This window comes from Miscanthus floridulus, chromosome 7 (genome assembly GCF_019320115.1).
Source record: "Miscanthus floridulus cultivar M001 chromosome 7, ASM1932011v1, whole genome shotgun sequence".
NCBI classification, from domain to species: Eukaryota; Viridiplantae; Streptophyta; class Magnoliopsida; order Poales; family Poaceae; genus Miscanthus; species Miscanthus floridulus.
The window spans coordinates 82,972,856-82,991,837 of record NC_089586.1 but is presented as its reverse complement, the minus strand read 5'-3'; the positions used below and the strand labels follow the sequence as shown (position 1 = coordinate 82,991,837).

Sequence of the window (18,982 nt, the reverse complement as noted above, 5' to 3'; positions counted from 1 at the left end):
CCCTTAGCCTTAGAAATAGATGTAGACTTATCCTTTTTAGGTGGGAAATAGAATTAGCAACTTGCTAATTTTCACATTGGACATCATTCAAACTAGCAGTGCGTTCTCTATCAGCTTGTATAATTTGAGCAGGTGTCAAAGGTACCAAAGTAATTTTCTTTCCTTTATGCACAAAAGTGTATTTATTACTTCTACCATGGTGTGTAGCATCATTATCATGTTCCCAAGGATGACCCAATAAGAGTGAATAAGCTTGCATAGGTACCACATCACAATCAACAGAATCAACATAAGAACCAATAGAAAATGATACTCTACAAGTTTGTGTTACCTTTGCTTTACCTGAATCATTTAGCCACTGGATATGGTATGGATGTGGGTGTGGGTGTGTGGTCAAGCCAAGCTTCTTGACCAAGTCAGAACTCACCAAATTGTTGCAGCTACCTCCATCAATAATGACACGTGCTCGACGGTCGCTGATGATGAAGAAAATCTAGAACAAGTTATGGCGTTGTAGCTTCTCAGGTTGCTGGACTTGTGAGCTAAGCACCCGCTGTACAATGATGCTCCTATAGGACGTCGTGGCCTCGTCACCAAGGACTTCACCGTCGTCCTCATCTGCATCTTGGTCTTCTTCATCCTCAATGTCAGAGGTACTGATGTAACCATCTTCTGTAGCAATATATGCCCATTGACTTAGGCAGTCCTTCTACACATGGCCAATGCTATGGCAGCGGTGGCACTGAATACCCGAAGTGCGTCCCATCGATGCAATAGATGAGGAACTCTTGGTAGGCACCTGCAAAGAATTTTTACCTGAATCTGAAGGTCTTATGGGAGGTGCCTTAGGTGTAGCAGAAACTCTAGAGGTCGCTGGTCGCTTGCTCGCTGGTGGAGGCGCCCGAAAAGTGGTTGGCTTGGTTAGCCCCGAAGATGGTGCCGAGCGTGGCGTGTATGTGCTGGTGCTAACCTTGCTCTTGCCCTGCTATTCACGCCCCTGCAATTCCTTTTCTACAAGCATAGCAAACTAAAACAACTGGTTGACAGTGTTAAATTCTTTATAATCAATAATGTCTTGAATCTCACGCCTCAAACCCGAATAAAAACGACAAATGGCATCTTCGTTTCCCTCCACAACACTACAGCGTATCAATCCCTTTTGGAGCTCACCATAGTAATCCTGTACAGATTTATCTCCTTGTTCTAAACGCATCAATTTCTTATGCAAGTCTCTATGATAAGAAGGAGGAACAAAACGATCACGCATAGCTACCTTAAGTTCTTCCCACGTACCAGGTAAAGCATTCTGTGTAGCTAGCCCATTCCACCAAATAATGGCAAAATCCTTAAACTCACTAGTAGCTTGTCTAACTCTATGCTGCTCAGGTACAAGGTGGGCACTAAACTTTTGTTCTACCATCATCTCCCAATCAAGATATCCCTCAGCATCATAATGACCCGAAAAAGATGGTATTGTGAACTTAATTTTAGCATAAGGATCATCGGGCACACGGTGATTATTACCTTGATGGTGGTGGTGGTGGACACCACCCATACCTATCGTGTTGCGGAGAAGATGTTGTCGTAATCTCTCTTGTCGGAAAGCTGCTCGACCTATGTTCCCGTTGGCATCATACACTGTGTCTTGACCATCGGTGTTGCTACCGGAGACATCGTTGTTGCCCGCCACAAAGGTTTCAAACTCAGTAACCTTGTCGGTTAGCGTGGAAATTCGCTTGTCCAATCTCTCCATGCTATTGCCAATGTTGAGTTCAATGAGTGCGTCAGTGACGGCCTTCCTGACGGCCTCATTCATCCTTTTTGGGCATCCTCTACAACAGCTTGTAGTTGCTCTTGACTGACACACTCGTTGAAACCCTTAGGATTGTTATCTCCAGTCTGTTCACCTCCTGCCATTGAAAACACAAAAACAGGAACAAACAGGTGAAAGTTATCCCTACCAAATAACTACGTGGTTGCAGTGGTGTCACTTTTCACAGCAAGTGGAAGCATCTTACCAAGCTCTTACAAAGTTCTTACCAACACAAGCAGGGAGCGGTATAACCGGCGACTGGTTCGTGATACCTGTGAGGCAGTGGTACCGAGATTGCAAGGCCCTTTGTCTGTACTGATCTAAAGAGTTTGTGGAGCTTGGAAGGCACACAAAGAGCAATATGTATATCTGGCACACAAGTCAGTAACAGAAAGTAATGCTGAATTATAGTCCAAAGTACTTGTTCTCGTTGCTCGTCTAAAATGTTCCAAGTACCAGGTGTGTGACAAAAGTATGGTGGATAGCAAGGTGACAGGTGTATGAAAAACAAGTATGGTGGATGGAAACAGCAACACAAACAAGGAACCAGACAGCACACGCTAACACAGCTCACTTTGGTCTTCTCTATGTGCTCCTCTAAATATTGTTCCTCTTTTGCCCCTCTCTTTTTTTCTATTTTTTGGGCTGTTGTTGTTTTTTTAGAAATTTCGACTTTTTTATTTTATTTTTTTGATATTTTTCCTTTACTTAGAAGCACAAAAGAATTAACCATAGAAAATATGAGCTCAAACAAGTGTAAGACGTGGCCTGTGGAATTTTCAGAAAACTTGCTCAAAATCGACAAAAATCTTGTGACCACGAAAAGAAGATCTTGTGACCACTTTTTGACCAATCTAAAATTTTTTCTGATCAATTTTGATATATGGAACGTCAAAATTGGAGTCCGTATGCGAAAACTAGACCAGTTTTAAGAATTGGCTCCGAATTAGAGGATAAAACGGGAACAATGTGCGCAAAATTGGTCACAACAGCAAAGATTTGATGGAAACGATGGGGGAAAACACACGAACAGGACTCTAACATGACCTAACCAGCAACAAGACCTTGACCTGGACACAAACTCAACACGATGGACTCTGAAACTGAAATATGCAAAGGCTATGGCGCGTAAGGTTTTAGGATAGGAAAATCGAGTATGGCACTGGACTATGGGACGAATGCGAAACACTCAAACTAGGGAATAAATGTGAACCTTACGGTATACCTTAGCTCTGATTACCACTTAATGGAGACGGGGATCCTGATCTTCCATCAGGTAGAGGTAACTATCGTTGTGGCAGAGAATGACACACCGATCCGGCTTCAGATCGAAAGATCGAACCCTGCAATCTTAGCACCACAGCTCCTCTGGTTATCAACCAAGTCACGGACCAGGTTGACCTCACCAAAAAGGCTAATCCCTGCCTGTGCAACAAAGAACACAAGCAAGAACAAGAAAGAACACAATCAAATTGCAGATGAATGATTAATCTCACAAAGTTGGGGTCTCACAAACCGATGAATGGCGAAACTGTTCTTGACAGAATAATCTAAGCAAAACTCCAACCCTAATGGAGGGGTGGTGGCTGTTTATGAAGACTCTAGGGTCGTGCAAGACCCCTGGACGCGCCCCTAATGGGCCCAAACTCGATACATGGTCCAACGGACCAAAAGACGATGTCGCAGGCTCGCAACACCCTGGTAGATTTTGGATGCTGACTTGTTTTGATGATTCCTATCGATTTCGAACAACTTTTGACGTTAAACCACTTGGATTGGCTTCCTTATCAAATTAGCTTTCCATCCATATGTGGATCATCGAAAACGGAGTCCGGATGCGTCCTGGGTGACCAGTTTAAGGCAGACTGGTCCTGGAGGCCGAGGCAGACTCGAATTCTTGTTGGACTGGGCCTCTGGCTTGTGTTGGACGTCCTTGCTGGTCATCATCACCTCCACCACTTCCTCTAAGTCCTTCATGATCCTCTCCAATGTTCCTAAGCAAGATAACATCATTAGGTAGTAGTCTATTCTCAAAAGTATGAAAAGTATCGCTTAAGAACGAGCTCACCTCTAAATTGAGTTATCGCTTTTGAGCCCGGGTCATTGGACCTTGCATGACGGTTGGAGGATCAGCGGGCACCTCTAAAGAAGTGATGTCCTCATCACTCTTGGCCTCCAGCTTCTGAGGCATCTCCCTTTTGAGCTCAGCCTAGAGGGAGCCAACCTTCTGCTGCGCTTCATCGCACTCTTGGCAGGCCTAGTCATGCTCTTGAAAAGCCTAGCCACACTCCTCGTGAGTCATGCCACATTCTGAGCAAAGCCTCTCCGTGGTTTGGATTAGCTTATCCTGCTCCTTGCGTAGCTGAGCGACCAACGCGGCATCTAGGCTTGTCCTTTTCTCTAGGGCCACGAGCTTCTCCTCGGCCCCTAGCTTCAGATCCCTTTCTTTCTCAACCTCGCCCAGAAGGTCAAGGATCCGCTGGCAGGTTTTGGCGTCCTTCTGAAGCAACTCATCCTGCTCCTTCCTGACCTTGGTGGCTTCTTCGTCATCTTGGCCTCATCAGCATCCCCAATGGGCCTCGGCCAACTACGACTGAAGATTGGCCGCCTCCTCGGTGAGGGGAGTCAGCTCAACCACTCTCTGCTGGGTGGCAACAAGCTAAGCTTCACCTCCCCACGTAGTCATGCCTCCTCAACAAGGCAGTCCTAGGCTTCCTTCTATTGATAAAGGAACCAAGATTTCCCCTGACTGCGAGCTATAAGGGACCGCAGGGAGATGATGGTCAAGATACAAAAAGTATATAGAGGAAGAAAAGGGCAAGAAGCAGGACCAAGCAATACCCAGCTAGAGGGAACAACAACATCATGCAATGCGCCTGTGGCATGGTCTAGGGCCTCGAGCACGGATGTGATCCCTACGTTGAGGCTCTCTAGCTCCATGCTCTCTGTGGCGTCATCAAGGGTAAAAAGCATCGACGTCGGATCATGCGGATCTATCCACTAGAGTAGGGGCTTGCCCTGTGCGGGCAAGCCATTGCCCATCGACATCAGGGCCAAGGATGACTTCCCATCGGGCCAAGCGCAGCCCAACCCTCCCACCATGACAACCCCATCGGGACGCCCCTCCGACAACGGAAGGGGTCAGCAGTGTGGACGCGAACCTCTCTCCCAGCACCATGACTCCCAGGGACCCCTCGACCATGTCCCCCTCCGTACGGCCCACGCCAGGCGCCATCGCTTGGGTCATCGATGGCATGGGTCACACCGATGCCTTAGGGGACACTACGGTTGTGCCCGGTGGTGACCCATCTGTCACGGCCACCGCCACCTCCACCTGCGTTGGTAGGGTCATGACCGACTGCATCATGCCCACCATGATCGGCACCATGAGCGCAGTTGGCAGCAGTATTGTGGCTATCACCGGCTGCACCGCGACCTCTGAAGGCGCCCCTTGAATGTCAGCGTCCGCCGGTCCCACCGAGGGCATAGGCGCCACCATGGGCGGCGCCTGACTGGCCAGCAATGCAGTCACACTTGGGCCGCTCCAGTCAGAAATGGGGGCGACACCAGCCGACAGCCATTGCCCTAATTGGAGGGCGATGCTCTTCTTCGGTGTCAGCGCCAAAGGATTCCACTGCCTGCTGATGCTGAAAGGGATGAAAAACATAAGTCACGATGAAATCTGACTAAAATAGGAAAAACAGAGGAATTGATAACTCACGTCAGTGCCGTCGGGCGATAGATGCGTTTGGGGGATGAACCCCCGACCCTTGCTCTGCCTCGTCATGACGAGGCTGTTTTGAGCCCGCCCCTGCTCCTAGGCAAAGGGGCTCGCCCCTGGCAGCTCCTAGGGGACATTGGCGGAACACCCTGCTCCCCTTGGCTCTTGGGGTGCGACGGCGGAGCCACCCGCCTCCGCTGGCACCTCGGGTGTGACGGTAGAGCCGTCTACCTCTGTTGGCTCCTAGGGCAGGCTGACGGTTCATCCCACCTCTGTCGGTTCCTAGGGGGCGTTGTCAGAATGGCCAACCTCCACCGGCTCCCTAGACGTACCCTCTCCTCCATGGAATAGGAAGGGTCCTAACGCCTGCAAGGATGAACTGGTGCCTATCAGCGCATCCTTATTCTCCAAGTTGTCCCAATCAATATCGTTGGCTACCGTTTCTTCTTCCTCCATCACCTTGTCATCATCACCATCATCATCATCATCATTGTCAGTGTCCTCCCCTCATTCATACGCCCGTAGCTTCCACTGCTTCTTCCTCTTCTTGTCCTACTTCGCCTTCCTCAGCCACTCGCCCTCGGCATGATTCGCTGCCCTTACGGCCAAATCCCTCGGTAGCAGTGTTGGGTGATTCATGAGGATGAGGTCCCTCGGCTGGTCCCACCCCTCTCAAAGTTAGTCTCATGGGGTTGGGAAATCAATTAAAGAGAAGGCAAGAGAAAGGGAAACTTACGAAGACAACGAAGCCTGGCTTCGGCCACATCGGAGGATGCCCTAGCACCGGGTAGACAAAGTTGAGGGTGGCACCCACATCGTCCCACAAAGGCTCCATCACCTCCTTGATGTGTTGCATGATCTTAGAGTTGGGGAGCATTCCCTCGGCAAGCACCGTTCTATCGAACGACGCCTTGGGCGCCATCGCGTATAGCGAGAGCGTGCGCGTCACCAACGGCGCCACCCTCCTCGCGTGGTAAGCCCCGATGACGCCTAACCCTTTTAGGCCATTCTTCTTTAGGATGTGGATGAGGGCGATGTGGTCTCGGATCTTCTTCTTGTCCTTCTCCGAGATGCCCCACTTCCTCCACTGCTCTGGGGCCTCTTCGATCAAACGCCCGGTGAACTCCGGCAGAGGGACAGCGGCGTCATTCTTGAGATAGAACCACTGCGAGTGCCACCCCTTGTTGGACATCAAGAGCCGCATGGACAGGTACTCATTGACCTGATTGTTCCGAAGTTGGATGCCGGCTCACCCCATCGGCATGTGCAACTCCTGCATGCCACCCTTCTCCCTCGTCTTCTGGAGGTTGATGGTGAAGGAATCCTTCGCACAACATGATGAACGCCGCCATGTGCTGGATCCCATCGGGATTGAGATGTTGTAGCTCAACCGTATAGAAGTGTAGTAGCCCCCGAAGGAATTTGTGGGCGGGGGTCGTGAGCCCACGCTCGTGGAAGTGGGTGAACGACACCATGTAGCCATCGAGTGGCGACGACAAATCCTCGTTGTCAGGCAGCAACCACTCCTTGGCCAAGGTCCATGTGCAGAGAAGACCGCGATGGATGAGGCCCTCCATGCGCTGGAAGGTGATGTCGGAATGGCACCACGGATCCATTGGAGGTGGGGCCGGATGGATGCGAGCTCAATAGTGGCGGAGATGCGGAGGCAGGAAACCTAAGCATTGGTGGCAGCGGCGTGGCTGCGGAAGAAAGGATGCATGCATGCGTATGAAACACGAAGGGCTAACCCTTTGGTTTTATAGTGGCAACGGGTGCGAGGAAACCAACTGCCTGCCTAGATCTCCGCGCTTGCCATGACCTGTCACTACGTCTCATCGTGGGGCTTATGCACGCAACCTATGGACATCCCCTCGGAAAATGCACCGGACATTTTGCCTCCCCAAACAGGCCATGACCCATCACAGGTAAGAGGGATACAGAGCTGAAAATGCTCCTACGACCCATCTAGGCCCAGGAGTTCGAAGGTTGGCCCACCGACGGGTTTGACAACCACTCTGGGCACCTTTAGAGTGAGGGGTGGAAAGGGATGGGCATCCTGGCCCACGTTCGAGTCTCGGCTGGATACAATCCATTGTTTTTCCTCGAAGAAAGGCAGGAGAGCCCTCGGGACTAGTCGAACGGACCCAAGAACTATATGGATTGACCACTGAGAATCTAGAGTCGGTCGCCAGCTGACCCAAGCCTGACCCCCACGAATGGGATGCTAGGGCCCCACTTAGACTAGCCTGTTAACAACTCATCAAGCACCATGATTCGTCCATAGAGGAAAATCATGGCATGGCTCAGCCCCTCCGTTTTTATCAGAAAAAATGCTTCAGGGAAGACGACCACAAAGACGTGCCGACCCTCGACCGGACCCCTGCTACGAGTGAGGGCTCAAGGAATGTTGGACTCGCAAGGAGACCGAACACGCGGTCATAGAACGACAGACCCCCATAGGGGTCGGAATCAGGAAAGACCTTTTCCGACCCACCAAATCTCACGGCTATGCCCCTGAGGGGTCTGATCACGACGAAAGGGAATCGTCGTCCCTAGGACACACCATGGGCGATAAAAGAAGGCCAAGGCCCTTAGAGTCCTCCTATTCAGAAAAGCCTCTGAAGGAGTATTCTACTCCTCCGTAGGCTCGGAGGCTACTGTCGGGGACCAATACTAGGGTAACCAAAGAGGAGGAGCTAATAGTCATCAACATTGTTTCATCCGAGGAGTCAAGAGCGCGACTACAGCTCCAACCAAACCCTAGGTGTGCGGGCTTCGCCTCGCCCGACCTCTGGGTTGGAGGCTCCGCCTCGCCCGACCTCTGGGTCAGGGGCCCCACCTCGCCCGACCTCTGGGTCGGGGGCTCCGCCTCACCCGACCTCTAGGTTGGGGGCTCCGCCTCGCCCGACCTCTAGATCGGGGGCTCTGCCTCACCCAGCCTCTAGGTCGGGGGCTCCATCTCGCCCGACCCCTCAGGCGTAGCTCCTGACGGAAGCCCGTACCGTCACCAACCACTACGGGCCAGAAAGTACAACCCAAGGTTAAACTTCTAGCATCGTGCAGGGAGCAGGCACATCTCAACATGACCCGTGCTCGTGAAATGTCACTCCAGGGAACTCACATCACCAACAGTGATAGACGCGTGGTCACTATGCTGCCTATTCCTTGTACGGCCGCTGACTAGCACGCTGGTTCGCCGCGTCGCCCGTCGGGACGGAATGGGACGTCACGACCCATTAACGACGCCGGGGCGTGGCATGAGTAGCGAACAGGCGCCCGGCGTGGAGCCATCCCTATCACCATCTACAGTGTCGGTGGGGCCCGCATAAAGGAGCAGAAAGGCCCGACGGTCCTAGAAACCTTTCTCTCCTTGGCTCTTCTCCCTCTTTCTCTCTGTAACCTGCTCTTCCCCTTCGTCTATAAAAGGGGAAGCAGGACGCCCTAAGAAGGGGGACGACGGTTCACCACTCTACACGGCTGTAGACATCAAAACACACGCCCTAACACGTCTTAGGAGCACACGTACATCAGAGACTTGGGACATGTCCCTCTCTCGCTCGTTTGTAACCCCTACTATAAACTTTCAGTGCTAGTAACATGAGCAGCAGCGACGAACTGGACGTAGGGACTTTATGTCCGAACCAGTATAAACCTCGTGTCCTCTAAGCACATCATCCGAGCCAGACGCGTAATACTAGAAATTTACTAGTTGGTAACTCGAAACACTGACAAATGGCGAGCTGAACCACGGGATAAATCGGTGTCTCACTTGTGTTCTTGTGATTTGCATTGCTATACTACCCCAGGAACATCAGTAATTGTTCGATCTACTTTTCCTTAGACAATTTTTGAATTGTAGTTCGACCTTGTCTGCAGTCGCGGTAGTGCCGCACTTTTGTGAGGCAGTGCCGCAGTGCTGCACCTTGGGAGCAGCAATGCTGCACCTAGAATTTAATTTTCACTGCGAGTTTGTTTTAAACAGGCCTATTCACCCCCTCTCTAGGCGACATCAAGGTCCTTTCACAAGGGCCGTCGTGCGCTCGCTACGCGGATGGCTCCAGGCCCACATGGTAGCCTCCCTCTCCATGCAAGCAGGATCCTGGCATACAATGGACGTCACAAAGAAGACGAACCCTCGGGGAAGGCAGAACAGCGTCAGACAAACACCTGATAGTCAGCTCCAAGCAGTGGCAAAAGATATCAGAGGCAGTTGGCACATTATTGGACCCCGCTACAAGACAAAGAGGGCGCCCGACACCACTAGACTGAAGGAGGACTCGAGACCCTAGGGAAACGCCCTTAACCTGTACTCCCATCGCCCTCCGGTATATAAGGTTGGCATGGCCTCTCGTAGAAGGGATCGGTCAGTCGACCATTTGAACTACCGAACCCGAGATTTGTACCATTTGTTTAAGTTTTAGGAAGTATTTTTCACCCTACTCTAGTTCCATGTAAATATAAAATAGTATCTACTCAGACTAAAAGAAGCGGCTAGTTGTCATTCGAATTAGACTATAAACATGTCTGTTGACGATTTGTGTTGGCTTATGGGCTTTGTGGCCGAGTTTTGGACTTGTCCAAGCTCCAAACTGGCCAGTGCAAGTATAAATTTGTTCGTTGGGCGTTGGAAGAAGGTCAGGAGGAGCGCGGATCGCCATCAGGACAGGTCGGCCGGCCAGTTAGCCGCAGCCATTCATTCTCCGGATGGACCAGCACAGCACGGCAGTCCCAGTCCCGTTCCCCACACGGCAATCGGCAACACCGCACCACAAGCTGGAAACCAGAACCGCGTCGCGCTCCGCTCATGACTCCGCATCCAAGTCCAGGCAGAGAGACTGGAGCCCAGTAGCCTGCAGCTGCAGCTCCACCCCAGCCCGAATAGGCTCCCCAATCCCCATGGCGCCGCGCGTCGTCCGGGCCCTGCTGACCGCCACCGCCATCCTCGCCCCGCTGCTCCTCTCCTCCCAGCTTCCTCCCCTGCCCAGCGCCGCGGCAGCCGCGGGCTCACCGGCTCCGGCCCCGGCTCCCGCGCCCGCGCCGGCGCCACACCACCACCACCCGCCCCCGTCGCATCAGGCCGCGTCGCCCGGGAGCAACGAAACCCACGCCCGACGGCCGCCGGGGCATCAGCGAGGCGGGGGTGCGCGCCATCCTCCTCCGGCGCCGACGTCGGCGTGGTGGCGCCGGCTCAACTTCGGCGAGCGGTTCGGGATCGCGCTCGCCGGCGTGGCCGTCGCAATGCAGGTGGCGCTTGCCGCGTTCCTGCTGGCCCTGCGCGCGCGGCAGCGGCGGCGAGCGGCGGCCGAGGCCCAGGAGGAGGAGGAGGCGGCTCCGGCGGCGGCGGCTGCGTCCCGGCCCGCGCCAGCGTGACCGACAGCGTGGTTGTTGGGTGAGCTGACGGGGCAACATCACACTTGCTGCTGGGTTCTCCTTCCTTGTTTCTCCGCTGCACAGTGTCAGCCTGCTAATTCTGTATACAAAAATTGCCGTCGTGTCGGCGAGGACACCGGCAATGGCGTGACACCATGAGTTGCGGCTGCCCGCTAGGACGGGGTTACATAGATACACGACGGTACGGTTAGTGCAGTGCATGTGCATTATTGTCTGTACTGTCACAGTTAACCAGATAGTCGCGTGATAGGTGAGTGGGATGAATCAGCGTCGCCACACCCACACAGCTGATTCATCCCACTCACCTATCGGGTTGTCCCACGTCCCCAGTCGAGGGTCTCATCGCTCTCCCGCCACAAAATCGAACTCCACGCCCAAGCTTCCCAGTGCCCAGTGCCCAGTGCCCACCGATCAAATATCAAGTCGATGGAATGGAATGGAGGACAACATGGCTCCCATACGAAGCTTCACCATAGTTTATTATTTTTGATTCCATACACAACACAGGTAATGTTTGCGTCTCTTATAATCCGTCTTTTTCAGTTTATTTTTTTAGCTGAGACAGTGATTTTCTCTCACAATAAATTAACCGGAATAGTGTTTCGGCTTATTTTTTCAGCGAAACGAACGGGCCACAGTTATTTTCCTCTCTCGTGATCTGAAATTTATCCTTTTCTCTATTTTTGGAGTCGTTCTTGGATCTGCATTTGATTTGGTTTTTTTAGTGGTTTAGGGATCATTGGAACTTGATTAAATTATGGCTTCAAGCCTAGTTCTCATCTCTCAACCCCCCCCCCCCCCACCCCCACCCCCACCCCCACCCCCCCGCGACGACGACACTGGCAGAACCTCACCCCTCCCCTGCGTCCCTCGACTTCGTTGTCGCTAGATCCCTCCGTTAGTTGCCCTTACTCGTGCGGTCACGAAGAAGGTGGCACACAGGGTCCCCGTCTCTTCTTTGTATCCAGGCGGTGAAAGTCCACATTTGTCACCATATATATGCCCTATCTTAGAAAGATGGATCGACTAATGTGCAAGATGGACAAATGTGGAGTCCCTGATGGTGGGATACGTCATACATCGATGCATTGATGGAGGAGAAGCTGGCAAGGTCGTAGGGATGACTCGTGCCCCGAGACTTGTGTCTCTGAGCCAGCTGCATTTATACCTAGGCCATCAGTGTCATCGACATCAACAACTTCGCCATTGTACTATGCCCCGACTACTATGCCAGCCACTTCACGCCCGCTTACCACCACTATGATGATCCCATCGTGGGTTTCCACCACTTTGACGACAACTCTAGCTGCAGTTACAGCTGCATTAGCCATCTCGTCCGCGGTGCTCAACATGAGTCAAGATGTCACTAGCGCTGGGCTTCTTACATACCTCCACAGGATGCAACACAGTGACGCCCACAAGGGGAAGACCTATGTCCCGGGCTAAGGGGGTTCCTAGTGCAGGGCGAGCCCAAAACATTCGAGTACCCCTCTTTATTAGAGACCAAGTACAACCCTACCTGGAACTAGGAGTCCAACCTAATAGATGGATCGCTTAGCTTGCCCCTACTGTCAAGCGGTCGAGCCCTGACCACGCAGACCTGTCGACCCTCTGTTCTCCTATGTGTAGTGGCATACCGATGGCCCTCCCTATTGGTCATCGGCCCCTCATGACTAGGGATAAAAACGGTATGGATATTTTTTTTACCGTATTCGAAACCGAATCCGTTTAGAGGGGTTGAGATCTGTCCGTATCCGAGTCCGGATATCCAACATCCGTATCCGTATCCGTATCCGAATACTCAAATCGCATACTTATGATGTCGATATCTAATCGTATCCTATCCGACGTAGTTGACACTATCCGTATTCGAATCCGAATCCGGACAGAAATATGAAAACAAATGTAATATCGGTGATATCCGTCCGTATCTGATCTGACCTCGCCTGGTCGCCTCCTTTTCCTCTCGGACCTCGGTTAGCCCTTGCTAGCCTGTTGGGTGCTTGGCGCTCAGATCCTCCCACACTTGCTGGGCATCAAGCGTTGACTAGCCCAGTTGCTACCAGCCGGCCGTCGGTTCACACGGCAAGGTTGTTGCCCATCTCTTCGCCAATAGCACAACGCGAAGTCACCCTTAGGCTCCACCCCTGCTACTTCACTTATACAATGATGAGTATGACTATATAAGGGTATTGATTAATGATTGGCAATGTAGCTATGCTGCCGCATCAGGGGCTAGCCGTAGTTGGGTTGCGCGCTGCACCGCACGGCGCGCCGATGGCTGCCCGGGGCAGTGTCGCCGGTGCGGGGGGGGGGGGGGGGGGGGGGGGGGGGGGGGGTGGGGGGAGGGGGGGGGAGGGGGGGGAGGAGGAGGAGAGAGTTGTGGTTGATCAGGGGGGAGGTAGTGACGAATGGAGAGGGAGAGGGAGAGGGAGAGGATAACGGGGCCATGGTTCCGTGTTTGTGCCCTATAGTCAATCTCGGAGCAGCAGGCGCATGGTCCTCGCTTGTTAGTGACTTCCAAGATATCACAGGCCAGGTTTGTGGTGGATTAGAGGACGCACATGCAGCTATGGTTTTCACCTCAGTTCGGAGAAAAAAACTGCAGTGAAAGGATTAGTTTTCACCGCCGTTTTTTCAACCGTTGTCCGATTTTTATTTTGAAACAGTGATCACCGATCGTAATAAAACAAGCTTCGAAAATAACATTGGTAAAATCGATTTACGTAGTAGTGGCAGCGAAGCCATCGGTGCCGGCTAAGATGGACCCGCACAGTCCCATCCCATCTTCAGACTTCAGCCTGGTCGAGACCAAAGCCCGGTCGCCACTCGCCAGCCAAGATGATCCTGTCCTGATGACTGATGTGCACCGTCGCCGCCAAGATCGCCTCCACCTCCACGTACGGCTTAGGCGTTTAGCGACTTTGAACCTTATCCAAACCAACTCAGACTGGGCTTGATCGGTTTTGATATGGGTTGGTTTCACGGGCTGATCCGGTTTGAACTTTGAACCGGCCCATGTATCGGTCCTTTGAACATCCTCCAGTCCAGTGGCTGGCTGCTTCGGTACGGTTTCTCCGATACAATTCTCTGTCGTTCAAGCATGTCTGAAATCGAGGTAGCACTGCTGCAGTGGAGCAATTATCAGAACAAGTGACTGGTCGATGACGCGACTTTGCCACTGGGTTCTGCTGGTAAAAGTTTGGCGGTAAGGACACAATCGATCCATTCCAAAAGGGAGAGAAAGAGAGAACATTACAACAAGCTGATCAGCTGACGCCTAGCGGGGATGCAGACTCGGCGCCTCTCCGAGAATTTTGAGCACCAGAAAAGCAGGCCCGAAAACAACCTAACCTGACCACACAGGCAAAAGGCAGAATATTATTACTACCATCATCCATCAGAGGAGAAAATGGACGCCCCGCGGTCGCCATGGACAAAACTTGAAGTGACCGGCCCTCCTTTCGTCCGTCCATGCTTTGCTATGCCTTGCAAAGGAACCAACAAACCTGAGGTAGCCGCGGGTGGGTGCTGGTGCCGAGCCCGTTGGTGAACGGATTCAGGACTTGCTAGTGTCTGCATCAACGTTTGGCGAATATTTGCTACCACTGGCCCCGCTCCAGTATCTGTTGCCTTCTTAATTCTTGGCCCTATTCGCTTGAACTACTTTAGCAACATTTTTTAGAAAACAAATCAGCATAAGCATCAACGTAGGCTAAATTTCAGTGAAACGACTCTCGTTCCCACAATGAACAGTTTGGACTTTGAAGAGGGTAAAAAGGTGCGGCGTTTAAAAAAGAGGGAGAGACTGTGGGGGGTGTTCGCTTCTGATTAATGCCGCGGTACTTCCTTTCTCCGGGGGCAACTTTGCTCTGGCTAGTGCGCGTTTGTAATATGCAAATTAAGTCAAGAACAGGCTGGTTTGTTCCCCCTTTCCGTCCATCTTTCACCTACCAACCACACTCCTGCCCAACCGCGGTGCAGTGTCCGAATTTCACGCCAAGCCCGGCCCCGCGGAACCCACAATGAACAGTTTGGTGTGCATGCCTCTGCTCATCCTCGTGCTCTGCTCTGTTTGGACTTTGGACCTCAGATCCGGTGGATTTCAGTGTTCAGTAGCTCGGATGCACGCAACGGCGTCGATCTGCGCGGTGGAGGCCTGCTATGTGCTGTCCATCTGTAATGTCTATATCTATCTATCTATACGGTGGACGACATCGGCAGCGAAAGCTTCCAAAGGAAATCTATCATAGATAGTGCGGGAGTCAAACATAGGAGCGCCGCAGCCCGCAGCGGGGAGGCGTACCTAGGCATGCTTGCTAGCTCATCTACTGGCCGCTGGATGGGAAGCCTTCCTCATCAGCAGACAGCAGTCATCATTCATCAGTCATCGCTGCACTGCAAACGGAAGCCAAAACTCTTGCTCTAGCAAGAGCATGACGCGAAAACCACCACCACCTTTAACCCAACTAACTTTGGCTGCTTTCTGAGTAGTTGACTCGATCGGGGGTGGGGGCAGCAGGATCCGGATGTGCGTGTGCTGTTCGAGTAAAACGTGTTCCTTTTCAGTCACCCAAGCGAGCAGGTAACGAAAGACAACCACACAGCATGCATTCATAAAAAAACTCTACCCGCGGTGGACAGACAGTTCCCGTAACTTGTGCTTAAGATAGAAGAGGCCTCTCACGTAGGCCGAAAAAATGACCGAACCCTCGCCCTCACACAGGGCCGTTACCCTATGAGAGGGCTGATCTATTTATCTGTGCTTTGGAAAACACGGAACAGGCAAGGGGATGAACGCACCCGCGAGGGCTCGAACCCTACACGCGAGGGTGCCAACCGGACCTCCTGACCATCTGGTGCATGGAGCCGTTGGCACAGCGCATTCATGCCAGTGCATACCGTATTTCGATGCTTCGTTGTCTGCCAAATATACAAAAGAGAATAATGCTAGCTTCTGTCAAATACAATATTTAGTTTAGGTCAATTTTGCTGCGAGACACTGCTGCTGCTCAAGTTGTTTTTGCCGTAGCCCGTAGGGCATCTCGCCTAATAAGTGAACAAAAAGTATGTACATGATGGCATGGCCAACCAGTGATTACTAAAAGACCGGTCTGGCTCCGGCTTCTTGCTAAAGTAGGACGTAAAGGAGCAAGAGTCGATGAAGCCCGATATAATGGTTTCATCGACTCCTGGTTTGTTTTTAGAGAAAAGAGAAAAATAGCTTTTCAATATAGTGTAAGAAGGAGCTACAGTCTAAGTCACCTGAAGCTCTAGGCTCTGTTGTCATTATAAGCCAGCTTATCAGCCATGGTACACTATTTTTCTCTCCCAACAAATCAACCGTATAAATCAGCACAAGCGGCTTATAGACTAGCCGAACAGAGCCCTACCAAACGGTGTTGTATGAGACCTCTGCGAATAGACCGAGTTATGACTTAGGTACTACGAGTCAAGGAAAACAGAGAGAATAGAGGAGTGGGTGTCATCGTAGCATCAAGTCACATTTTATTATTACTAATTAGAAGCTCTAAGGAGACTCCACAATAATCGTCATGAGATGCACTAATAAGAAAGAAAAATCTGAGAAATTTTTAGAACAATCTGAAAATTAAATATTAGATATTTAATCTGAATAGAGGAGTGGGATCTAATTTATTTTACAAAAAAATACCCACATCTAACATTATGAAACATACATGATATCATCTAAATTTTTCATATAAATTTCCCACGTATGCCATTATAAAAGATAATTGAAAATAAACCCCTAAATTATGATCTAAATTACCCACAACTGCTATTATGAGACATAATTAAAATAACCGCATAATTTTTATCTAAATTATTACCCACATCTACCATTACCAAAGATAATGCAAAGTAACACCTAAATTAATTTAACCACATCAACCATTATAAAAAATAATATAAAATAATCCTTTTAATTTATATTGAAATTACCCAAATCTACTGTTATAAAAAATAAACTTAAATATCCCTCAAATCTATATATAAATGCTAATACAAGCTATTATGAATAAAGTTATAATTAGAAAAAACATTTGATATCCATGAGATATCCACAATCTACGTCTAAATGTAAGCGACGTCCCAGTCAACATGTGTCTGTACTGTGATTAGAAAGAACATTATCTTAAAATAAAGTTATACATTATGAATATTTTAGAATAAATCATGTCATGCCAATCTCGGAGTAGATATAAAGTTAGATAAAGGAATTTATATAGATATAAATTATAATATGCTATAGTAAGGTCCTATTTGGATGCATGTGTATCCACCTCAATCCACATATGTTAGAGTAGAATAAAATAAAATTTAGTTTAATTTTACTTCAATCTACTTCCACATACATGAATTGAGATAAATACATACGTATCAAATAAGGCCTAATAAACGAATTAATCCTTGCCATAAGACCCGTCACCAGGCCATGCAAGTTTCCTGGCGCTACAGCCCAGAGCCCACAGGTATAAGTGCCTTTGGAGGTTTCCACCGTCCAGCCGGGCGGAGGCGGCCGGCGGCTCCATATATCACTCTCTCCCAACGCCACACAGCCTGACGAGGCAAAGACAGAGGATAGACGAGGAGGAAGGGAAGCGAGGAGAGGGAGACAGCAGCCGACCAGACCGACAGACCAGAAGGGGATGCCGGGCGCGCCATGCAACGTCGAGCCAACGGGCCGCCGGTTGCGCTGGCGCGGGCTCGGCCGCAGGCGCCGCCGGAGGCTCCCGGTCGCCCGGCTCGGCGGCGGCGACAGGGCCGGGCGTGGGAGTGGAATCCTGCGCAGGCTCCGGCTGCGCTGGCTCACGGCGCGGTGGCTGCGGCGCGCGGCCCGCAGGCTGGCGGCGATCTACTTGGCGGCGCTCGCGGGCCCGCCGGCTCCGACCGGCACGTCGTCGTCGTCGATCTGCCCGCCGTGGATCGGCCTGGAGCCATGCTTCGCCACGCCGTTCGTGGTCAGCACCAGGCCGTGCTGGTGAGGCGCCGCGCCGCGCCGTCGCCGCCGTGGATGGTTTTTAGGCTGCGCCGGAGTGCAGCAGGTGACCGTCGATCCCCACGGCAAGGTAACCGTCCTACAGAGGAGACACCGACAGACATGAAGCTGATGCATGCATAGATCGGATTGGACTGATCCTTAGCTTGTTGCTTTTCTTCTTCTTCTTTTTTCCCGTCTCCTGTTCTCGTTCTCTTTCTTGTTTTGTTAAGCAAACAAGTAGTAGTAATGTCTTGATCATCTGGAATTTCGTTTCTGACCTCATCGTCGATACAATCTGTGGGACGGATTGATTGAATTTGAATATATAGCTTATATAACCAAATAAATTAAAACTGATTGCTGAAATTATGGCGTTCATCAGTCAAGAGGTGAAAGAAATCAATTGATGAATACGTAGCGTAACGTAGGAAGCGAGCAAGCAAGAAACAGGACAGCCAGAGCGAGCAAAACTGAATTATCCTGAAGCGACGTGCGTCAAATCGAAAGACATCGTGACGTCAAAAGTCTCAGTGTCTCACTCAAACAGAAGAAAAAGATTCTTTTTATATTGAAATAGAATTTAGATTAACAGAATCTTATCTTAGCCTAAAGATCACTAACTCAACTTAATGCAAAAATTAATTTTAGAAACTAACCCTCCCATCACACATATCTCACCACTCTCACACTCTCTAGACGACAAGGACGACCAAAGGGGAGAGAAGAAAGGACTCCACTCAGTGATCAAGGGAAGCGTAGGTCATAGGAATATCCATATCCGAAGACGTGGCTATACGTATAGATCGATCAACTCTGCAGAGCGTGTACACATGAAACCACAAGATCACCATCATCGGCGGTGCCTAGCCTGGGCTAATACAGGGCTACCTTCCAACTGGTGAGATGCCACCCAACCACTCAGCCCTAAGCCACCCCGGAGTCCACCGAAACGCTGAGACTGTGAGACGTAGTACCGGACACCAGAGGTCACTACACTGTCTTAGGAGAGTGTGGACCAAACACACGTACTTCCCTACACTATCCACTTCCAACC

At 50.9% G+C, this 18,982-nt stretch overlaps 2 protein-coding genes across 2 annotated transcripts; both read left to right on the top strand.

Annotated features, from left to right (window-relative positions):
- Positions 1–10,302: 10,302 nt before the first annotated feature.
- On the top strand, positions 10,303–11,143 carry LOC136463610 (uncharacterized). Its single transcript, XM_066462593.1, has one exon. It carries the CDS (start codon positions 10,431–10,433, stop codon positions 10,902–10,904), a length of 474 nt encoding a protein of 157 aa, XP_066318690.1. The 5' UTR covers positions 10,303–10,430; the 3' UTR covers positions 10,905–11,143.
- A 6,258-nt stretch (positions 11,144–17,401) lies between these two features.
- On the top strand, positions 17,402–18,154 carry LOC136463609 (uncharacterized). The gene has a single exon (XM_066462592.1). The coding sequence runs from the start codon at positions 17,597–17,599 to the stop codon at positions 17,930–17,932; it is 336 nt and encodes a 111-aa protein (XP_066318689.1). The 5' UTR covers positions 17,402–17,596; the 3' UTR covers positions 17,933–18,154.
- Positions 18,155–18,982: the final 828 nt, after the last annotated feature.

Coding starts and splice junctions, on each gene's coding strand:
- LOC136463610 (XM_066462593.1), top strand. CDS start 10,431: ATGGCGCCGCGCGTCGTCCGGGCCCTGCTGACCGCCACCGCCATCCTC.
- LOC136463609 (XM_066462592.1), top strand. CDS start 17,597: ATGCCGGGCGCGCCATGCAACGTCGAGCCAACGGGCCGCCGGTTGCGC.